This window comes from Xiphias gladius, chromosome 24, assembly GCF_016859285.1.
Source record: "Xiphias gladius isolate SHS-SW01 ecotype Sanya breed wild chromosome 24, ASM1685928v1, whole genome shotgun sequence".
Taxonomy (NCBI): Eukaryota; Metazoa; Chordata; class Actinopteri; order Istiophoriformes; family Xiphiidae; genus Xiphias; species Xiphias gladius.
The window spans coordinates 14487725-14512265 of NC_053423.1; the positions used below are offsets into that span (position 1 = coordinate 14487725).

At 40.9% G+C, this 24541-nt stretch overlaps 1 protein-coding gene across 1 annotated transcript; it reads right to left on the reverse strand.

Annotated features, from left to right (window-relative positions):
• Window positions 1-8: 8 nt before the first annotated feature.
• Window positions 9-24435, reverse strand: LOC120786400 (E3 ubiquitin-protein ligase RNF19A-like). The gene is made up of 10 exons (XM_040121840.1): window positions 24301-24435; window positions 11917-12794; window positions 7599-7807; window positions 7221-7365; window positions 6599-6761; window positions 5853-5967; window positions 5366-5524; window positions 4145-4364; window positions 3617-3760; window positions 9-3263 (listed from the first exon to the last, which is right to left on the reverse strand). Exons 2-10 carry the CDS (start codon window positions 12522-12524, stop codon window positions 2459-2461), a joined length of 2568 nt encoding a protein of 855 aa, XP_039977774.1. The 5' UTR covers window positions 12525-12794; window positions 24301-24435; the 3' UTR covers window positions 9-2458.
• Window positions 24436-24541: the final 106 nt, after the last annotated feature.

A 24541-nucleotide genomic window follows, 5' to 3' on the forward strand; every position in this document is an offset into this window, starting at 1 on the left:
AAGATGTGCATTTACATGCACATTATAAAGCAAATAATTACGAAATATAAACTTTTTCAAATAGCATACACTGCTTTTGACCAAGTTAAAAAATAGACCTGGCACTAGTCCTGAAATAATAATATAAAACTCACAGGAATTAAAACAGGCTTTTTTTTCAATACAAGGAACGTAAACAATGTGGGAATATCTGGCAGCTGAGGCTGTTGAGTTGCACCAAAACTTTCTTTTAGTCATCAGCACAGCTACTCTGGTGATGACCAGTCCTTTACTCCCAGGCAGCTCGTGCTGAGCTTCACTGGCAGAGACGGCAATCTGGTCCAGCTGTAGATGTAATCTTAATATCACTGCACTCAGATACTCATGATGCTGATTGCTTTGGATAAGAAGGGTTTCATTGCCCACACGTGCTCACTAACCTACCTAAAGCACATAAACTTTAAGATTTCTGCTACTTTAGGGAAAGATTTTCCAAATTTCTAATCCTTAATCCCAAACAAACATTTTGGTCTTGAGATTTAAAGTAGTGCCCCCTAATTAGATTTAATCCAATGTTGTATTGTAATGATTTATCTGGTCTACAGAAGCCTTTTTTCAATTTTACGGACTGAACTCTTATCGTCTATTAAAGTAGATTTCAAAGAAATCGTCTAGGTACCATCAAACTCCATTAACAGTTCTGTCAAGTGTCTAAACTGCAGTGGCCTGAGAGCAGTCTTTGGTAGGCTAAACAAGCTACAGGGAGGGTGAGCATCAGGCTTCGTGCATTTCAGGCATTTTATGAGGCAAACATTATTCATTCTCTTACGATTTTTATGTTTATCATTTGAAGACATACAGAATGAGGAAATGAAATTTAAAAAAAAAAAACTATATAAAGGATTTTTCCCCAAAAGGCACTGTGGGTCCAACAAATATAAAATTATCTGTATCAGTCATTTGCAAGGATTTAAGAAAAGACCTTAAAACATATTATAGTTAAAATACACCCAAAGCTCTGAATCAAAAATAATATTTTGATTTGATATTACTTAGGGGGAATCAAAAACATTATTACCATACATTCACTACTGAATACTGAACCACTGACAGATGTATGTGCTCCAATACACAAGAAGAGTTCCTCTTTGCACAACTAACTTACTTTCGAAATAAAGTTGATGTGTTTCCTTGATTGGACACATCCGCTCTTCTTGTTTTAGCGCGTAATTACTAAAACAAGCCCTATAACAGATAAAATGATAAACTTTCTAATTCAGTTTACAGGGAATAACTTAAAATTCCCTTTTTTGAATACACCTCATGATTCAATGATATACTAAAAACTGCCGTGAAAACTTGATTACATTTGCACCGGTGCAACCACAAACAAAAAAATATATATATTTTTACCACTGCAGACAGGGGCTTGTGAACACTTAATTAAAGTAAGGTTAAATCAACAAAACTTAAAAAGTAAGAAGGGCTACAGTTTGAGTCTTTGTCAACACAGTCCCCCCTGATTATACTAAGTTTGGACCCAACACAGGGCTTCAACATTAAAACCAACTTTCCCAAAATGGAAAATAAAAATAAACAAACACATAGCACAAAAAAAAAAAAAAAAAAAAAGGGCAAAATTTTTAACGAAAGCAATAATAATCACTTCGTTATAGATGATTATGGAAAAATAAAATCTGCTACTCTACGGACTGGTCCCGCTTAGACGCTCAACAGAGGGTTCTACAGTCCTTTAGCTGTGGTGTTTTCTAAGCATTAAGAAGTCACAGAATGAAGTGGTGGCACAGTGGTGGACCACAGTGATGACAACTCCCTCCCTGATTCATGCGAAACCTGAACAAAACCAGATTTTTGCAGATGTGACGAAGGACACTCGGTAATGCTCTATAGTAGCAGCTGTATTTACTGTTGAAGATACTATCAGACATTTTACTTGCTCCTATCCAGCTTTACCAGCTCTGCTTTTTGTGAGCATCAGGAAAGGCTAAAAACTGGCTTGAGTTTGGATTCAGAAAATCATTCAATGTCAGACTTTGCAGATCATCATAACAGCTGGATGGATGAACAGCCTTCTGTAGTATCTCGCCACACTGATAACCTGCTTTACACCTGTCCACATACATTCAGCATTACCTCCTTCAACAACAGCTTCAGACGTCTGCTTGTCCTGCCACCAAATGACAGGCCCAAACGATCTGCTTCGACTTTACCCTGCTCCTGTTTACTTCGTTCACAAATCTCTCTCCAACTTAGACCTCGACCCTCTCTGTAACTGCACAGACTGACATTCACATAATATTCCGGCATCCACAGCAGATATACATATAATTTAACCAGAACCGTGACGACCAGCTTCCAAAGATGAATCGGCTGCTTCGCTCTGGAGTGAAATTGGGTGATTAGGCTGATGAGCTAGCAGTGGTGACAAAACCGACAGCAGCAGAAGCGAAGAGTTGCTTTAGATATCTGTTTGTATACAGCACTTCCTCGTAGGGCTTACAGGCTGTACTGCAGTGTTGTTGATGGTCTCTTTCATCCTCTCGTCCGGCTCCGTGTCTGCGACGTCGCCAACACTGTCCTCACTGATGTATAGAAACGTCTCACTGCTCCCCTCTTTTGGCGAAGCAGGCGGAGATGCAGACAGCAGGGGGTGGGTGAAGGCTGCATGCCTACTCTGAGATGGATAATGCTCCAGGCGGTCATTCTCCACCTCAGGCATGGGTGTGACGGTGACGTCACTGAAGGCGGTGGCGGGATGATGAGTGTGAGGGTCCATCGGGGCGGAGCAGGGTGAATGAGCTGGTCTTGAGGTTTCGGGATCTGAGCAGCTGAGCTCTGATGAGAAATGGCTACAGTGCGAGTCGGCCACAGAGGGCAGGCTGCCGCTCAGGGATGGAGAATCAAACTCAGAGGAGTTAGTGCTGCGCTGCTCCAGGAGCTGAGCATCCATATCTCCTTGTGTTTCATTCATTTTTGTTTCTCCTCTGCTGCCGCTAGCTCTTTTCCAAAGCTTTCCTTTGCTCCTTCTTCCCCCTGAAGCGGAGGGTTCATTTGACCAGGGAGACAAGGGGCAGCAGTGGCTGTCTTGCTGAGCACAGCAGCAGGTGGAGGGGCACGAGCACGGGCATGTGCCACCGCTGGCGCCTTTGAGGCCAGCAGTGCTACTGCTACAGCTGGCTTCATCCAGGCTGCTGCTGGCGCTGCAGTGTCTCAACTTCTCCTGTTTGGACTCCACGTCTGCCTGAACTTCCAGACTATTGTCTCTGCCAAAATAAAATCACTCAAATTTAACTAGCGGTAAAAGAACAACTACAAATCACTTCAGTTTTGCACCTTTTATCTTGGGCAACCACACATATACATGCATCTTAAAATACTCAAACTTTTAAATACAAAATAATCAGATGCCATAAATGACAGAACAAATACTAAATTATTATCTCTCTCGTTGTATTAATCTAATTTGTTTTTATGTGCTTCAAGCATCATTCTCCAGTGCAATGATATTCGACCACAGGTACAAGAAAAACTGGGACAGGGAATTTTTTAAAACTCTGAAAACAGCTCATACATTTGCTGCTGCCACAAGGAAGATAAGTATGCTCTGACTGCTGACCTTTCCAGGGGCATGTAGGCACTGAGGATGGATCCTGCCATGGCTTTTGTGCTCGCGTTGTCACTGATTGTCCCGAGGCTGACAGTGGCCGACTCGCCGCTCAGGCTGCAGCGCTCCTTCTGGACATCCGCCTGCACTTCCATCCTGGGAAAAACAATTAGTGACACAAAATACATACAAATTTAAACTCTTGATGAGTCACTGCATCTTTGCTTCATCCCGTATGAAAGAGCACGATGGCAGATATTTTCAAAGACAACAGCATGAACTGAATCAATTGAAATCTTTGAACAATTATCTCAAAATCATTAACATGCTCCTGCTCCTCTTTCAAATTGATAGGCTTGTGTATGTGCAAATTGATGAACACACCCCCATGACATAAGCGCTCTTTGCTTGTCGCATAGTAACATATGTGCTGATCCAGACCATGCCTATGTTTGTTATTCAATCAGAACAGCTTTCTGGCTATAATTGAAACCATGAACATTTATAGCAAAGCAGAGACAATCGGGCCCGGTCCATTACCGGTTGTAGCAGCTGCCAGACAGGCTGCCAGTGATGCTGGTCCCGGCGAGGGCTGTGGTGCTGGCGTTGTCACTCATATTGTCCCGCTGAGCGGAGCTCATGCCACAGCGCTCCATGTGGCTCCCGCTGACACTGAGACTCAGGCCCGTCAGGCCGCCGACGCTCGCTCCGTCGCCGAGGCTGGGGTTGTTGAGCCGCGTCTCCGCCACCGAGGTTGTGTCTATGAATAGATGGGGAAACAGGGAAGGACGATGAGCCCCATGAACTTTATGCACAGTGAGGCTTTGAACTTTGTCGGGCAAGAAAGTGACTGACACCAACTGCTGGTTAAAGCTGAAAAAGCAGAAAGGGAGCAGAGGAGAAACTGGGTTTATTCTTTTGACTTTTATCAATGACTTTACTGACTTTTACAGGCTTTACAATGTATCCTGAAGCAACCGATTGATTAATTCTACGGTGTGAATAAATGCCATCACGTCTCACACCTTTGTTTTCCTGGAAAGGTCAGAGTCCCTGCTGTCATGTGGAGTCATGATTATCATTCCCAGTGTTGACAGAAGCTGTGAGAAGTACAATCCCTTTCCCTCTGCAACTCCTCGGAAAGCAAGGCGACCTCGACCTCGCACAGCCGTCAGTTTGACAGTGACAAACACACGTTGACAGGAGAAACCACTGACACTGCGCCACTCATTTCACACCGTCACGCGGCTCCAACACTTGTCTGCATCTCCCGTCAACTGTTTTGGCATTTCATGGGCTATGAATAATCTGAATGTACACACAGAGAGTGCTGACGGATGCAGGTATACTTCTACATGCCAAACAGAGTTGGGAAATGTGCGAGTGCAAACACATACGTACCAAAACCCCTTGTACCATGGTTGCTAAATAAACGCGAGTGTTTTGGGGTTTTCTGTTAGACCTTTATGAGAGGATGGTGTGTATAATAATAACACATACACAAGTCTAAAGAAGAGTAGATGTTTATGAAACAGGTAAATTAGGGTAATTCTGAGTGCACCTACATTCCTGTGTTCATAGTTTTCTTTTTTACCTGATATGTTTCATTATGTATCAAGCTTTTTTTGCCTCTTGTTGTCTATTCTGCAGACCCATTGTATCACTTTGGAAAAAAGTGACCTTGCTTTACTGTGTTTTTCTACGAAATGCAGGATGCTTCATTTTCCCGAGTCAATCGATCAGACAGTCAGAGGTGCTTACCCGTGGCTGCAGCCCCACTGCCTATGTTGTCATTTTCATCATCAAACTCGATTCGCACCCCTTTGCCGTTGCCAGCAGACACTCCACAGCCACCGCTCCGACAAAGAGAGATTGGGACAACTCCATAGACATAAGCCAGCATGATGGGGACACCGATGCCTACACAACACAATGTAACCACACACATACACAGTGGAAGTTTTATTGTGGTTTAGTGGTAAACAGCACATACAGTATTTAACATATTCCTTTCCAAACACTAACAAAATTCCCCAGCATATCCCCCTTTTTAAACAGTTATAAGCACGTGACAAATGTTTTGGGCCACTTTACAAACCCCAGATGATGTTTTTGTACAGTGCTCGCTTTCTACTACTGACCCACCGAGAAAAAAAAAAAAAACAAACTTGTAAATAATTTAAATGTAGTTGAGAAACAGATGGTGAAGGGGGGAAAGACAAGAAAGAGAAAAACACTTCTTTCTTACCAACAGTGACTGCAGCAACCACAGGCGACACGATCACAGAAAGCGTCACACCACCAGCTATTACCAAGTTCCTCTTGTGTTTGGAGATGTCCTTGCCCTCATAGCGGTTATGGATCTGAGGGAAATAAATCTTCATTACTTTAAAAGATTAAATCACATTATGGGAAGACGTGACTCTGAAACCGCAGAAAATCTTTTTGTCCGTGTCTTTAAAAAAACCTGACACATGATCTGTTAACAACCTGGATTAAATTTACTTTCACTACGTCAACCAGTCTGATTCCATGATTTCACGTCTCTTGGTTTCCAGCTGAGGTATTTTTAACCCCGCCTCCCTCATCTTGCACATGCTATCAGCAAAACGGTCTGTCTTTCTTTCGTCTAACTTTCAGTTTACAAACAAGAAAAACAGGATTACGAGGTTCTTTATCTGTGCAACAGAAGGATTTTTAAGATGCTGGAACGCTGTGATTTTAACACAACAGATTAATTTCTGTTGCATAAATGCAAAACCCAGAACAAAAGAAGTGTTGGATTTCAGTTAAAAAACAAAAATGTACTATACTCTGTGTCCACAGTTAGTCAGGTTATCAAGATCATCTCTGGAACTACAACTGCACCCACTGCTGTCTGCCTTCGGCTCACCGTCTCCTGATCTCTCTTTGTTTCCATGTGTCTGAATAAGCTGTTGGTTTTGACTACTGCTATTAGACATCGTTCTTCAGCTGCCTGCTGCTAGCTCTCACCTTTCTGCCCACATAGACTGGGATGCCAATAATCATTGCGGGAATGGCGATGCCAGCAATTAGGGCGATACCCACAGGTGCTCCCACCAATGTGCCGAGCTGCCAGAGAATCTTCTTCTTTCTGCTCCAGGGCTTCTTCCCCCAGAAGGTGCAGCCTGACGGACTGAGGGGACGGGAGTGAAAGGAGAGGACTTGTCAGGGAAAACTGAGACGGAAATGTGTGTGTGAGAGAGCATGAATTATTATTACAATAATGACTGACACTGTGACTATTTCCAGACAACTAGTAAAACATTTGTCACATATCAGCAATTAATACACAACATAACCACACCAAGATTTAGCTTTCTTATTGTGTTGATGAAACAAAAATGGCAACTAAAAAAATATATATATATTTTTTTTAATTAAGTTATAACAAAAAACTGTTGAGAGGAATCTGAGTTTAGCTTATTGTATCAAACTACTCTTTCCAAAGTCAATCATAGAGTTTCCCACTCAAAAAGTAAAAAATTACAAAAGTAAAATTCAATGCAAGAACAAAACCCCCGGAAGGAAACACAACTGTACTTACTACTTTGTGCAGAGAAGCAGTTTTTAATCAACTGTACGTTCGTCTCACCTTAAATAGTGCAGGTCAGAGATCTCCTTCATGCAGAGCCAGCAAAACTCACAGCCGCAGACAGCACAGGTCATGTGATTACAGCTCCCATCATTCATCTTTATGATGTAGGCAGCACAACGAGGACATGGCTTGATGTCATCACCTAGTGGAGGTTGAATGAGGGTAAGCCGGGGAAGCATTTTACATGCATTTAACTGTGTTTTTATTGCATATGTGCAGTGAGTATTGTGTACTGTGAAATCATCTGCGGCAAAAAAGGGTGATGGGTGTACAGAAAGTACATATTTGTGTGATTATTTTTTCCATGTGTAAATACCAAAGAACTTCTGGGTTAGTCTGTGTGCATTTGCATGGAGGCTTTTATTTGTATGTTACCTGCAGCTCCACTCTCTTGGCTGTAGCTGAGGGAGGAGGACCTGAAGCTCCTCAGCCGGAGGTTCTGGGCCCTTTGTTGCCGCGCCGTGTCACACGTCTGGTTGGGATGCCACAGCTGTTTGCAGTGGTAGCAGAACTCTGTCCCGCAGCCCTCACGTCCACAGGTGATCTTTGGGCAGCTGGCGCAGCCAAACGCAATGACCGCGTAACTGAGAGAGGAAAAATACAGACAATATGGTGGTAAATAGCTGCTAGTAAGAAAGCATGGGTGTAGTAGTTCAGGACAACACTAGGCGTCAGCAGGGCTGAAACGGCAAGTACAGGAATAGCGCAGAAGAATAAAATTGGGTGGGTAAAACTGAGGGACAATATATAGTGTGTTTAAATACAAAATTTCACAGTATACACTGGTGCTATTTATGTCTTCAGGAATGTGTGTTTGTTACATAAACACAGGGAATTAGCTGACTTTCCATGATGATTCCACTAATGAGCTCTGTTATAGTAAATCAATACTGGCCCAATCAGTTCTGCATGATTGCATGATACCACGGTGTCCCTCATCAATTATTACAGTGGCAGATTTAAAAGCTATTACTGTGAACCGCACAGCAGGACAGAGGGTATTTTCAACAGCTCTTTTGTTATTAGCATGCAAATCTAATACAACTTGACAAACTGCTACCATAAAAATCCATTATTGCAGCAGTCATTTCTATTCCAACACAATTACTGCTTCAAATTAATGGCTTTATTAATAATGAAAAAATAATAAAATAAATGGTAGCAACTGTTTCCCCTCGCTTTCGGACTCACACACCTACTTGTGTCCCACTGGTTTGAATAAGGTGAGACAATACAGTTATTTTGTTGAAAGTATATGTTTGTTGAAGTATATGTATGACAACCTCAGCTAAACCCTGAGACTGTTGCAGCCATTCAGCCTCCCATAGCGAGGTTATGATGGGAACATTAGAAACTGAAAATAAGGAAAAACAAAACACAGACTGACTGACGGGTCAACTGGACAATCTGTAACGGCTCTATAGTGGGACACCTCTCTGTGCAAAAGCATAAAGGCCCAGCGTGAGAGTCCGCATGAAGCCTTCAGCTGATCCATTCAGACACTGGAAAATCCACCGAAAAATCTACATTTATACATGTAGTGCTGTAGAGCAAAGCCTACAGAAAGACAGGGCTGCTTATTCAGCTCAGCACAAACTCCCTGACAATTATTTAACCCAAGCAAGCAGAAATGATGGCATCAGCTGAAAAACACACCACGGCTGTTGACTCACACACACACACTCTCAACTTTTAACTGTGGAAAGATCTTAGTTAAAATGAGATGAGCATTTAATCAAATAGACATGCTAACGTCAGCTGATACCAGTAACAGTAAGTAAGTAACAGTAAGTTAAATTATGACAAAACTGGTAGTTGTGTAAAAGAACGTTTCAAAGGTCAGCAGTGACCCATGTTGAATTAATATTAAAAAACATGAATTACCATTACTTTATTTCAGCTTGTCAAATGGACGAATAATATAAAAGGAGAATAAAACCTGCATGGCTTGGCCCATGCATTACACAACATTTCATACATACACCTAACAAATAATGCCAAACTCACTTATACATTTTTAAAAGAAGCAAAAAGTCTATGAAATAAAAAGGCTTTAAAATCCACAAAAGTTTCTCAGTCACTCTTAAGTCGAGCAGGGAGATTAGGTATATCTAAAGCAAAAATCTGCATACTTAAGTTAAACTTTTGACAGGGTTCAACCACAAAAGGTCTTCCTCGGTAGGAAGTTAGTTAAAAGATCAAATTTAAAAGGAAAATTGAAGAACAAAAGTGAGGCTGAAGTGAATAAAAGGCTTTGATTAAAAATAAAATAAAATATTCATATTTTTTGTGGTTTTCATGGTTTCTGGTGTCAGATGAAGGAAACAAAAATGAAAGCACTGGTAGCATTGTTATGAAATCAGCATTTTACACTGCCCACCCTCCTAAATGACATATCTGACAGTCCAGCAGTGGGGGGTTGTGTGTGTGTGTGTGTGTGTGTGTGTGTGTGTGTGTGTGTGTGTGTGTGTGTGTGTGTGTGTGTGTGTGTGTGTGGACACATATACCTAAGAAACATTCAGTCTAGACAGTTTCCAGACAGTCTCCACTAACACCTCGGTGAAGCAAACTGATGGCAAATGGTTTAAAGGTTGTAAATGGATGGGAGAGCTTCCAAATGGACCTTATGCTATTATTACTATATGGTGTTTTCCCACATATATTTCAGTGTAACAACACCGTTACTGTTCACTTTTGACTCATATTTTTATACTGATAACTAGTGGTCCACCTTTGAAACATAATTTCATTTGCACCAAGTACAAAAACAGTGCTGAACTTAATAGGTTTAGATACGCCAACCCCAAAACACAACAACTACACGTAGCACCGCTGCAAAGTCATAACTCTACCCAGATGAATGATCTGTTTCTTCGTGCAGAGGGTTCTTGGAGTTGACAACCCTAACTGCTGAGCTGAACAACAAAGCCCAGTAACTCGCAAGTGCAATGACACAACAATCAACAGCAAGAGCGCTAACCAGTGGAGAGTGTGGCCGTAAGCCAGAGCTGAACTGTTTCGAGGAATAAAGCAAGAAGAGCTGAAACAAGCTCATGAAAGAGCCATTATTCTAACAGACAGGGTCTGCAGTGTTGATGAAACAAAGCCTTGAGAGAGTGAAGGCTAAAACCATTACTGAATCCAGCAATCACTCAAAACTAAACTGATGGAGAAAACTGAATGGAGGGAATGTGGGCTACTGAACCAAAACTCTATGAATACATAAATAGTGTTCTTAAAAACAGTCAAGCCAGCTCATGTGGCGAAAAATACACAATAAACTGCTGCAGGTATAGACGGGCGGTAAGAGTACACCGTGTGCACAGTGGAAGTTGTGGCTTAAAGGTCCAATGAGCAGCATGTCGAGCAGGGTGACCTAGTGAGCAGGGCAAGCGTAACGTAAGCCTCAGTTCAGGCCGCTGTGAGCAAACTGTTGAATCTTCACCAGCTCCAAGACCCTGACCCGACCCTCACCTACACTGGCACCTCCATGTGAAAGAGGGAAACCAGAAAAATAATTTCTAACTGATAGAAACAACAGAGAATCAATAACTTTTTTTTTGGCAGGTGGCTAAAGGAAGTTTTGCAGAACCTCATCTGACCTCAAGCTAATAATTTACATCGACAAATAGTGAGATTCAATCGTTTTTTTCTTACTTTCTTATGTTCTTCATTGTTTTACTGTTTTATTATGTGTGGTTCTCTTTATTTTTTCTACTCTAATAGTCTCATTTATAACATAATGTAAACATAATGTTTACTCTGTTTAACTGTAAAGCACTTTGTAACTTTGTTTAGAAAGTGCTTTGCAGTAAATAAAATGGAGGCAAATCCCTCCCAGCTTTATTCAAAACTCACACAATTTTTATTGCAAATTTTTTTATTTAATATCTAAGTAGACTTTGAGTTTCTGTACGTTAGTATGTTCGATGAAGGGCAACAAAAATAAACTTAAACTGACTTAAGCATATACACAACAAAAATACTTGCAGCAGCTTAACATAAATCTTTTTTATTTATATTTAGTTCTAATATTATATGTTATATATGCTCCTGTATTTAAGGATGTGTATATTTAAATCCGTCTTCAGCCTATGACCTATGTGCTTAGAAAAATGACAGATACAGGCTAACGACAACAGGCGTAATTATTCACTTGCTGCTCACATCTTTTTTTGCTGACTCATTAGGCTGACAGAATAAACAGGTCTATTACTGCTGCGAGTTATTTATAACTTGGGCATCAACGCAGAACCTGGGGTGAACTTCAAAAGGCCAGATTACAGCCTTTGAGTTTCCTTGATGTAGCTGCTTACTGTTATTTTGGGACTCGAGTGTTGGTTATATCAGAAGTCAAGAACATCACGCACATCTTAGGTAACTGAAAGAGAGATTCGGAAATGCTATAAATTTTAGTCTATTTGGAAATAATCTCACAGACGTGAAACATTTATGGCAAACTGTCTGAAATAGATTCAATACATTGTTGTCTGCTTTGTTGCTTGCTGTTATTTGACTGCAGACTAAAAGCCTTTATAAAGCATCATGTCACCCTCATATCTGAAGACTGAACAAAAACAAAAACAGCTTTCACCTTGATTCACCTGGAGAGTCATTTTTTATGTAAAGAGCAGGTCTTCCTAATATGTTATTCACTGATTTTTTCATGTAATCCCTTAGCTATGTTTCTTACCCACAGTCCGGGGCAGGACACCAGCGGCAGTCAGGTTCAGCCACCAGCCATCTCCTCAGCATGAACTCCTCATACTTCTCCATGAGGGCTCGGTCTCCCAGGATCATGCGGATGTCATGGGGATTGAAGCGCTCTGAACACTCTGGGCAGCTGATGTTGACACGAGACTCTGAGATCTCAATGCGCAGATACTGCCGCAGGCAGTCTGCACATGAGCGATGGTGACAGGTCATGATTTCTGGGAAGCGCTCACGTGCATGGCGTAGTAGGCACAGAGGGCACTCCAGCAGCTCTGATGAGGACCCTGACACTAATGAAGCTGATGTTACACCCGGTGCTGACTGGGCAGAAGTTTTATCATGAAAAGTCTCTGATTGCACGATTTCGGTGCTGACAATGCCTTCCACTCCAGCTCCAGCCTGCAGAGGCCTGGACTTGCGCTTGGGGTCGCGGTCAGCCCGGCGCCGTCGACTGAAGAGCGAGTGGAGGGACAGACGCCGCTTCTTGGGGGTCTTTCTGACCGAAGGGAGGCTGACAGAGGAGGCTGCAGAGTGAAGATCTCGCTCCGAGCCTGTGCTGCCATGATGTTGCTGGTGTAGGCTGCTCATCACGCCAGAAGGTGCTAAGACCAGAAATCACCACATCAGGAGAGGAGATGAGGGGCGACGAGGGGGAGGAAGATGGATAGAGGGAATGGGCTTTAGGGGACTGGGGTGGTCAGGGAAGGGAGCTGGGCTGCTGTTAGCTAGGTCATAGTGGCTTTAATCTGGTATAGGAGGACTTGAAGTCAGTGGTATGGTCTGTCCTGGGTTTGAATCACAGTGATGATGGAGTTCTGTTGAGGCTGAGATGTAGATGCTCAGATGTAGGACACTAATCTGAGAGAAAAAGAAAAAAAATAAAAAAAATAAGGTACTGCACCACAGATGAATGCATTAACTTTTAATGTACTGCTACAAAAACAGAAGCATTGGGAAGTAAAATGCATTGGTGTATTCTCCAGGATGCACAACAACCAATCAACTGGAGACATGACTGTAAAGATCTGACAAAATCTAATCAACGCGGTGTTTCACTGGTCTCTGTGTATGGCAAGACCATCCCTTTGATAATTAGACATTTTCTGGCAGACTGCAGGCTTTTTTTTCAGGCCAGCCTTCTGTTTCTGTTTGTGTGTGTGTGTGTGTGTGTATGTGTGCATGTGCATGTTAGTCTGCTTACATAAAGGACTGCAGGCTTTCCCTAAGGTGTGTGTTAGTCAAGTGTAGGCAAAACAAGACAAAATCCTGTGTTTTTCCAGGATGGATTTCAGATGTGGCCACAGCTGTGTCAGTGTGCCTCTAGAGCAGCCGCACCTTGCCTCAAGTACTTCCACATGTTCATATTTTACACAATGTGAACAACTCAAGGAACACTCATCATCTGTAAGGGCAGTGTTTAAGTGTACTTGTAGATTCTCATGATTCTGTCCTGCTGACATCCATCAACACAAAAGACCTACCAGAGACTTTTGGGTAATGAGTAGCAAATTTCCTGCTTTAAAAAAAAAAGGAAAAAAAAGGGGGTTGTGGGTTTGGTGCTATGCAGGCTGCCATTGAGTTCACAGATCCCAACCCAGCAAATGAATTTACGTGTTTTGGATAAACATCTCTGCTCTGAACTGATTCCTTAAGTGACCAACAGATGGAAGAAGCCAAATAAAATGACTTCTAATGTCTCCCTGTTTGCATTTCAGCAAGGGACACAACCCCAGATTTGAACAGCGGTGTCCGATGCTGTGCTGCTGCCAAAACAATGTACCATGTATATGTGTATTTAATTAGGTTGACCTATCAGCATAATTAATAGCTGGTCTCAATAGCCAATAAGACAACGGCTGTATATGTCTTTAATTTTATTTGAAACAATCCTAACAGAGTGTGAAAAAAATTGCATCATCCTTTTAACAACTCCAACAATAGACCAGCCCAAAACACACAATGTATCTTTACTGTCAATGGCCAAATCCAGTTATGATACGACTTTAAATTATACAACGGGTTCCCAGCTCAAATGAAGAGACAGTGCGTATTTTAATCCTCAAATTTGTCCTGCTCATCTCTCATTTTGGAAGACAGAACACAGCGCTGAAGACAAAAGACTGACATCAGCACGAGGCACTGCAGCTGAGCTTAAGGTTATTAAAAAACACTTGCTTCTCCTTCGGGCATACTGTCATTTTGACCATGAAGTACAGACACAATTTACCCTGTTGGTTTATTATTCCATTTCAACAGTGTTCCGACTCTTCCAAAGAACAACAAATTATGTCTGGGTTCAGAGATTGCATCCGTCTTTCGTTTAACTTGAAACCACAGGAATCTGAACAACTTTCCATATTTGTATGATACCGTGAGATCTTGCCTTCACTGGTCGTCATATGTCCTCAAAACTAAAGCTGTAGATTTATCTTCCTAAACCCTCAAGCATAACACCAAAAAAACAACATGTAGGACAAAGAAGGATTTCCCTCTGCTTCTGTGTGCTCCAAGCTTGTGTTCGTGTGTGTGTTTGTCATTAGGGACTAATTTCAGGAAAATTCCAGCGGGAGCCAAAAGGTGACTAATTAACAAGACAACTGCAAATCTCAACTGGGGCAGCAATCCTGCAAAGCACAAACGCTCAGTCTCATAATTTACTTAACTTTTACTACATCTATTTCAGTGTTAGAGGAGAATTATTTAAAAAAATAAAAATAAAAATAAATTTAAAAATTTAAAAAAGGGGGCTTTTAGCTGCACAGCCAGAAGCCAGATTCAGTCTGGTGCATTGACTGCATGTGTTTAGATGCCAACTGTCCTTCCTCCTCTACATCAACCAAAAATTATAAGTTGAATTAAATTCTACATTAATAACTACCACTGAAATATATCTTGGGTGATTTGATCACAAGTGTACAACTCTAAAAAAAGGGTCCGAGATGTGTGTCCAGCCTCCAACCGCTGTTTATTGTGAACGTATTCATTCTCAGAGTTCCAAAACACAGTTGAATTACCCATGCCAAACAACTCAGAAAAAGATTCAAAGCCGAGGTACCAAACTGCCACTTCAACCCTCTTGTCCAACTGTATGTACAAGCACACATTTTTTTTTTTTCTGTTTAGTCCACTGCTAAACAGAAAAAAACCCACAATCCCCACAATCTTATCACAAGCGGTCACTTGATGTGCATATGTGGCCCGCAGGCCATATGTTCCCTCACACTCGTGTTTGTTTATGTTATTATGTTTTTCAAGATTGTTTCCCTTGACCTACTAAACCATTTCTGTTTTTTTAACCAGTGTCCCTGAATTTGCTTTGAAAATTCTTATTAAATCACTAAATGCCCTGTATCTTTTCATAACCGACAAACGCTAACTGTATTAATCATCAACCTTTATTTTTGAGTTTAAGTCTTCCCCCTTGAGTGTTAACTTTAGGTTTATGCCACTTACCTTGATGTACAACAACCAGAGTAATTTAAAACATGGGCAGTGTGAACATCAGTCCTGTTACCTCTTTGAAGGTGTCATTGAAAGTACCAACACTGTGACTAATGTGATATCAAGGTGATAGCAAGGCTATTTGGAATTGAAAACAACACTTCAATTAGTGCAGTCGCTGGTTTTTCATAGCTGCAGTTTGAATGACAGATGAAACATGCTTACAAGAAGACGTCTTAGATGGGAGGAAGCTAGAAGTAGAAGGTCAGCCAAACTCCGCTATAAATGGAAGACTCAATAAAGTATCTCTGAGGTATCATATCAATTATCTAACAGGAATTTAAAAGTATCACTCAAAATAGAATTTGGTGAGAAAAAAAACTAAATACAAACATGGAGTAAAAAGGACTAGATGTTACCAAGCAGCCATATTTAGCTGACTACACCATATATTTAATGTTATGCTAACCTATATAGTAAATTGTGAACTAAAGATAAATGAGAAAAAAAACCATAACTGCATCTCCTCAAGCCATCAGCACTGAAGCCAAGCTGTAAAGAATAGTGTGTTTTAAGCGGTGGCTCTGACAGTTTAAAAGTCACACTTGAAAACCAAAGCCAGCACATCTGAAATTTAAGCAACGATAGACCAACAGTGGAAAAGGTGACACGAAATGATGTGATGTGATGCAAGATGACACATCCGACAGTTTGCTGGCCCTCTGTCATGGAGCAATGAAGACACGATAGGTGAACTGGGACTTTCCCTGGGGAGCAGGAACATTTTGAAGAACTCAGTTCCCCTGCCTGCGTTTCCACAAGAGGAACCGGGTTCTAAATCAAGTTCCTGGGGATAGTTCTACCCTAAAAACAGTCCCTGCTATCCTGGGGGGTAGTACTCTCTGAAGGAAGCTTCAGGGTGGGGCTCGCAGCACTGAATGTCAAGTGATTGTTAACATACGTTGGAGTTTTTCTCTCCGCGCTGTTATACACCCAATAATTTTAAAAAACCACAACTGCAAACATGTTGTTTTGCTTGTAGTTTGTTGCCAACAATAATCAATCTGGAGCAGCCCAAGAGATTTTACGACCGATGGACCGACAAAGTCCAGGCTTTGCAAGGCGGCTTTTGCACTTTTGATATCTCAGCCAACTAATTTGCTTAATATTCCCAGGGCTTTGGCCCTGCTGTGGAAACACAAATCACCATGTGCTGGAATAATGTTTACCCCTGGGAAAATGACTGGACATTAGTTCAAGGGAAATTAATGTTCCTGGATCTTTTGGTGGGAAAGCACCTACTGTCGCCACTCAACAGACAGTGCTCATTTTGGAGACGATGAGCCTGTAAAACAGTGCAGAGTAAATCTGTAAAACTTTGTGAACTAGGAGCTTCACTTTGTCAGTTAACATCTGCATACTTACAAAATACAAAATGAAATACTCAATTCAGTCAAGTAGAATGATCTTTTAACAGCCACTACTGAAGGCTTTATGGAAGAATTTCAAGAGCCAGACTTGAGTATCCTGGCTCTGACCTGTGTAATGGCCCAACAAAAGCAGAAGATGCTTTTCATTGGTTAGGTATGAAGATAACTTTGTAGCTCCACAGGGAGGCTTATATGGTACTGGCTTAAGTGATGTCCTAACACTATAATTCCACATCATAAAAAAGCCTGATAATGTACTGGGTCAACCCACCAAATCATGTGTGCAGGAGGAAATTTTAACGAGACAGAGGAACAATTTCAAGCAACCCACAAGTCAATGTGAAATTACACTTGTGAGGTGTAATTAAACTGGAAAAGCCTCCCGCGGCACTGTACTGAGAGTGAGTGGGACTTTCCATGTGACTGCGGCCAGTGTGTGTGTGTGTGTGTGTGTGTGTGTGTGTGTGTGTGCATGTGTATGTATGTGCAAATGTATCTATTCAAGTTCTATGGGGCAATCACATGCAACCGTGGCTCACACACTGGGATGGTGTCCCAGTTCCTGAGACAACCCGAGGGCAGGAAGTCTACTTCGGCAAAATAAATGGTTTCAACCTTCCGTCAACTCTTAAAAGAGAGTTTGCACCAGCTGATGCTATATTATGATTACTATTGTAATATGATTTAAACCAGTTGTTTTCTACTGGAGAGACAGGTCAGTTCAAGGTTACTGAGTTAAGGTTTATTTGGAGGTCACACTATTGTCTATGTGTCAAGATGGACAGGGAAAAAAAATAGAAAGAAAATGTGTTACTTGGGGCTATAACTGTAATGGTTTTAACATGTATTGCCCTGCAGACCGAGGAGTAGCAATAGAGCAGCAATAACAGGCTGACTCCTGCATGGCAATAAACAAAATAAATCCAGGTTTCCACTGACTGCAATTATGCAAAGAGACAATTAGGTGCATAACCACACTGTGATGGAACATTTTATGTTACAGGTCTGTGACTGCACAACCCAGTTTCAATAGTACCATTTGTAATTTTTGGGACTATTAAGAAGCTATAAACAGAACATGGCCCTCTCCCAAAGAAACATCCTTTCCCCGAATATTCACATTAAGATTTTAGCTTCAGATGCAATTCCTTTTCTGGACCTATTCAGTAACAAATACATGACCTTATGCTGACCTGAAAATGTACCATCTCCTTGAGCCACGAGCACCATATTGAGATGCTTCATCTCCCAGAGTGTGTGTGTGTGTGTGTGTGTGTGTGTGTGTGTGTGTGTGTGTGTGTGTGTAAAATATTGCATTTGGAACACAATACTAGGTGTAATTTCAAAGTAAAATGAGGGTTAAAACCAGTGTTAGCAACTGCTCAGTTGTTCATGTTGTTACGTCTACCAGATTGAAATGTTACGTTACTTGCATAACCCTGGTACATTATGTTGCATATAAAAAGGGGAAGTGACAGTTGGTTAATATGAGTTTGTCTCTGGCGCTGAGTCAATGTGAGCACAATTTCTTGCCTTTGGTTATAGCCTGACTGATACTGGATTTTTGAGGCCAAATTTGATACCTGGGACGTAATAAAATTTGATAATGATACACTGGCCAATATGAAGTGTTAACAGAATATAACACTTAGAAACATTTCCCCTTGAAATTTTGCTATTAAAGAACTGTGAGAAAGATTTATACTTAGCGGGGTATTTTACAGTTAAAAAATAAAATTTGCAGTGCTCCCTGGTAGGCAAACTATGTAATGGAGGTATTTTTTCTGAATTACCTTAAACATTTCCCTGGCAGTTTGGTACAGCAATTTCTTGTTAATCATCGGCCAACATGTATGCCGATCTATACATATACGTGATAAGCAAACAACGGCCGATATATTGGCCTGGTCAATTTTTTGGTCAAACTCTATTTTGGATGTTGGATTAACAGCTGTGTATAAAAATGACCATCCACTCTGACATTTTAAGGAGAATAAAAAAAACAAAATCGTCACTTCTTTTTTTGAGCCCCTTCGCAGTAAGAAACATGTCGGACAGATGACAACTGCCCTTTTGTGCAGCAGCGTCAGTGCAGTATATCAAGATACCAACTGATGTTATCTAAAGTTGACAACACACTGCACAATGGTCACAACAGTCATGATGACTTAATTTGACATTACTTTTCAGTGTGCAGGAGTGTAGGACTGAACTCTCACTTCCCAACTATGTATCACACCCATCAAACTATGTAATAATTCAACTATATCAAAACACATTTATTTCATGGGCCTGGATCAAGGACAAAAGTCAGCACAATCATGTAGCTTAAACAGACCACTGTCACTCTGGCTCTGGCATTTCCTGTATGTTGACTTGGACTTTGGCTCTTTTCTATTATACATCTCCTATTTTTGACACAGCTGTAGTTCCCCAACATCTAGTCCATCACATTCATGATGATGCAACAGTTTCTGGAGGTGCCCGACATCTGATCACCATCCCAATCCCACTGTCAACTTTAATTCTAGAGTGACAATACCGATTTAAAATGGTGTGTATTTGAGTTTGGCTGCCCGGCTATTTCTCAATGCCTAAGGCCAAATTTAGGTAAAGATGCCATTTTGCACATTTGATAAAAATGCCTACCTTCAAAGAAATCACACATAAAATGACCAGCTTCCATGACTGAAAATGGGTAGGTCAAAGCGTTCTTCTACAAAGTGTTCATCACGTACGCTAATTTCCGGTGACATTCCAGCTGGAAGAGAGACTTCCTGATCCTGACAATGCATTCAAGTATTACGACTCTGGACAAAGGAGCAGCCCAGAGACTGGACAACAAACTATAGAGAAACTTTTTTTGTTTTGTTTTGTTTGCATAACTTTGTTTACCTGGCACATTGACAGCAAATACCTCAGCTGTATTAAACTGTTAACTGCTGTCTCCAGCACCATTCCTCTGAAGCAAATTCATATTGGAAAAAAAAGTTATTGTTAGACCCAGGTGTAGGCCAACTTTCTGTCAGCTGGACATCAAAGTAACCAAGTAGCTTAAGGAATATCTATTTAGTGTACCAGCCAAAGTATAATAATAATGTCTGACGTTCAAAGAAAGAGGGGACAGGAGGTACTGGAGTGAATGCCTCTCAGGCTGCTTTTCAGCACTATTTACTAAACAGATTTACAGCTAACAGGGGAAGGTACTTTTCCACTGTATCTGGTACATTATGATGAGACAACCGTATTATTTGAATGTCAGTGTTAGTAAAACTAAGGCTGTAACTGGGGAATTATCTACAGTACTAAAAAATAGTATATCATGCCAAAAAAAAATTGGACATATGGTTTTATTACTTTGCATTTTCTCTATTCGGCACCATGGAGACAGCAAATAAAGAAATAAGCCTTTCTGACTTGTGCTTGAACGTGGGAGAGCAAGAGGAGATGCCAATTGTGTATTACGTAGAGGGCCATCTATGCTGCACAGTGGGGTATTGACAAGGACAATAAAGTAGAAGAACCACATCATGGATTTATTCTATGAGTCAAAACCTTGCTGCCCACTAATTTCAAACCAGCTTTATTTCTTAGCAACGATTTTCTCCCACTTCTGCATGCACTTCCTATTTTCGGAACCACAGTAGCAAGCGGTAAAGTATTTGCATTCATTAGTGTGTAAAATCTTGCTAAGACTCAATAACTCCAACACATATTGGACCTAACGGCTCACACAATTACATTTAAATTGTTATTTTTGGATATCTGAGGCTTGAGCCACAATAGGAGCCACATGTTCAGCTACGGGCCCTTACCACCAAGAAGCTCATGCTTTTTTCTAGAGAGAGGCTTTAACAAGATGAAAATTTTCCTGGCCAAACCCAGAGGCACCCTCCGTGGCAGCTGGAGCATCTTAGGCAATGACTGCTCTGACTTCTTCTCAACCTCGCCTTGTACCGAATGACCCGACAAAAACCGTGAGGCTGAGGTGCTCCTCAGAGGATTTGGTCCCACATTCAGACATTCCATTTGTGGTCCACCCTCAATACAGATTCAGATTGGGGCTACCTGTCCATGCCTAAACCCCGCAGGTTAACAGTTACATCATGCGGAATAATGTCTGCCTGCTGCAAACCTACATAGCCAAAGTCCTACATAAAAAAGGGGGCTTATGTGGTGCTTTATTATGAAGATAATTACCCAGAATGCAAATTGTGATGAATTTTTTTTTTTGTCGTAACTCAGCACCACCAGCACTGAAACCAAATGACGGATTAAATTAAATTTCTCATAGGTACCGAATGAGTGGTACTAGGTGAATTCACTCCATTAACCCTCTACATCATGCATCTCCCAGTCACTGCATACCATGACAATCTCCTTGTTGTCTGTCTTTTCTGCTAAAGGCTTTTAACCCAAACAGCGGGGTAGCAGGAAGCAGATGGGTGGTGTAATGGGGGTGACAGCCCTGTTCCACTCTGTGCTACAATGAAGGAGGAAAGAGACGCAAATAGCTACTCACAATTCACCAGCAGTGCTGGGGCTCACAGCTTAATCAAAGCCATGGATGTACTGATTTGACTGCCTTTAAATTAATTTAGATAGAAAGTTTGAAGAGATGTGTGAGAAACCTGTGAGTACAATGACAGAGCCGTTTGACCTTATTTACAAACTCACATCATGTATCACAGCTTCCTTTGAAGCCCAGCTGTTCATATTTACCAATAGATTAACACAAATTTCAAGATAACCACAAACTGTGATAATTCTTCTTCTTACTGGTAACTTGTAACAGAAACCCACAAAGTCTAAAGAACAATTGTAACTAGAAAATGAATCCCTTTTTACAAATGATGTAAAAGTGTTTGCTATCTGTCCCTGGTGCACAAATGTTTGCTAGCTCATTCATCAAGCCAAAGTCTAGATAATTATGCTTTGCTTGTAGATAGGAGACATTATTGCAAAAAAGCAAATGTTTGCTTCAATTCACAACACATGGGTCTTGTGAGTCTGTGTCACAGACAACTGTCTGACTGTCTGTCTATCAGTGTCACAGTCACACCAATGATAGAGGGGTGATGGATACTGGATTATACACATAAATCTTAAAATAAAAGGTTTAGATTGGTTAGACTGTAAAGCACTTCTCCCTCCATAAAGATGACAAAAGAGCATATCTGCTGGTATATGCATGGAAAGGGGGCTCTTTCATAGGCACAACAAGCAAAAAACATGAATCTCTCCCATTTGAATACTGAATTTTTTTTTCTCAAAAGAGAACGTAGCAGACACTGTGGACGGGTAAATGGAAAATATTTTACAACATAAAGTGTGAACATAATGTCCCCTGCACAAGTGGTCACCGAATTTAGGTCAGTTAATCTTAAACTAGTTCAGACTGGGGAATTTTTGCTCAAGTTTAGATTTTTAACACATCAGTGATGTGCTGGGGGTGATAGTGGAGCTTCCTTCATAAGAGGTTACTCACTAGAAAATTGAAAATGCAAAAGGATTTTTTTGTGTAAAATGCAAAACTATGGGTTTAAATAAAAAATAATGCTGGGCTTAAATTGTATAAATCAATGGAAAATGCCTAAAAATGACCTTACATGTTAATATTTGCATATAAACCTAGGTGTGATACATTGTTTGAAAATGCACTGTCTGTTGCTAGAAAACAAAAACATGTCATTTGGCAAGGTGGTGAGAAATATCATTAATGAAGAACTGGACTATGGCACTTCAAGTACATGAGTCCCAAAATTTCACCAAACACGTGAGCATGAAGTTTCATTTTAGCTGCATTCAGCAAGTGAGAGGCTGAGGTTGGTAAAGTTAAACAGTAAAAGGTCATTAGGAGAAAGCAAAGCGCTGTGACTCACTGACAGAATGCTCCGGTGAGGATGGCTTGGGTTAATTTAGCATGCATGCCATAAAAGTCACACGGCAAATACGGAAACACTGTGGCCAGCAGTCGATATGTTATCTATTCAGTGAAACATTGTTGACTATGCTATAAAGTGATGACAGAAAAACATTGTCGGTGAGTATTTCCATTCACTAAACCATACCTATGTTTAGTAACAGGACAAATCACAGTCACACTCAGACATAAAATTAACTTTAACGTTACATGGAGATCAATTACTTTTAAAATGTTGAACCAGTAATAATTAAACGCCAAAAATAGAATATCAAATGACCTATACAATGGCTGTACTAGTATAAGGTCACTGTTGAGTCTATTTAACATATACTAAAAAGTTTTTAAAAAAGATAATACTGTAATTCTGACTTTGTAAAGTGCAACCAACAGTAACAGTAAAAGATACAAGCCACCCTCTGCTCTAATGTTACACTACTCTGTACAAATTGCCTAATTTTAATATTTCTAACATAAAGGGGTAACAATTTACCCCATTTCAAGTCCCCCTATTAGCATTTATAAGCAATATATAAACATTTAATAAGTGGCTTATAAAACACTATAATGTAGTTGTAAAGCAGCTATAAAGGACATTTTAAGTGTTTATTCATGCACGGGATTTGTCAACAATTATAACCTCTCCTATGAAGATATATATTATAGCAGCAGTGTCTTCACTGACATGTCACCTGCATCCAGTCATTGTTTTCCCACCGGAGGACTTACAGATGTTGACAATTGAATTAATAACCACTCATGTCTGCTTACAACCACATCATAGTGCGTTATATGCCATTTTAAGAAGTTTATTTCTACTTCTAAATACTAAATTTGGAGACTTAAAAGGAAAGCGTTACCTATAAAGGCAGAGTAAATAACAATTTGGTTGCATGGACCTGTTCCTGTGATTCATAGCGAGCAAGTGCCAAGGTCCTGCTATTTCACGTAGAATAAATTCGTCTTTTTTAGCCCTAAACCGTCAGCGCCAACAAAAACTAACGAAATGAGGAAAACATTGTATCTCATTTGTATATCTAGAAACCCCACCAACACACGGAGGTTTAAAGGAAATGGAGTAATGAAAATATTAAAATAAGAGGACGGGGGGACACCATACTTCTTCACACATCTGACGCTCGGCACACCATAAATCAGATTTTGTTTACACTTCCCACCTGGCTAACCAGCGTTAGCCTGCTCGCTAGTGAAACCAGATTTGGCTAGCAGGAAGCTAGTGACCAACTTTAATCGCCTAAAAGAGTTACTGACGAGCTGAGCTACGGCGTTTGCTCGCTCGCTAGGCAGTTCAATCGAAAGTGTGACTAATCGGAGTTTGCTCTACCGCCCACGGAACTTTACTCGGCGTCTGCTGTGGAGGATTTCTGCCATCCTGGAATTTTTACGCGGAGAATTAACCAGCTAACAAAGCTAAAAAAAAAAAAAAACTAACTAAAAAAAAAACGGCTAGCCCTTCGTCAGCCCTGTAGAGGAGGAAGTTCTGATCTCTGCGATATTAACCAAACGTGGGCTACTTCTGACTATAAAGATTATTCTTATACACGCTTACCGGTAAATTCCCCCGGGGCTTCCCTTTACCTCACCACAGAAGCGTACACCGCTGTCTCCATTTCTCAGCGAGCCGTAGTTGAGAGTGTGCCGCAGGAAACTTCGCAGGACAGTCAGGGCACATTCCCCGACTGAGTCTGACTGTTGATGTCAAGTCAGAGGACAATGAAAACCAGAAACATCCAGACTCCGGTACCAAATGCTCGCATTTCACAATAAAACAAACCTCCAATAGGTTTCGG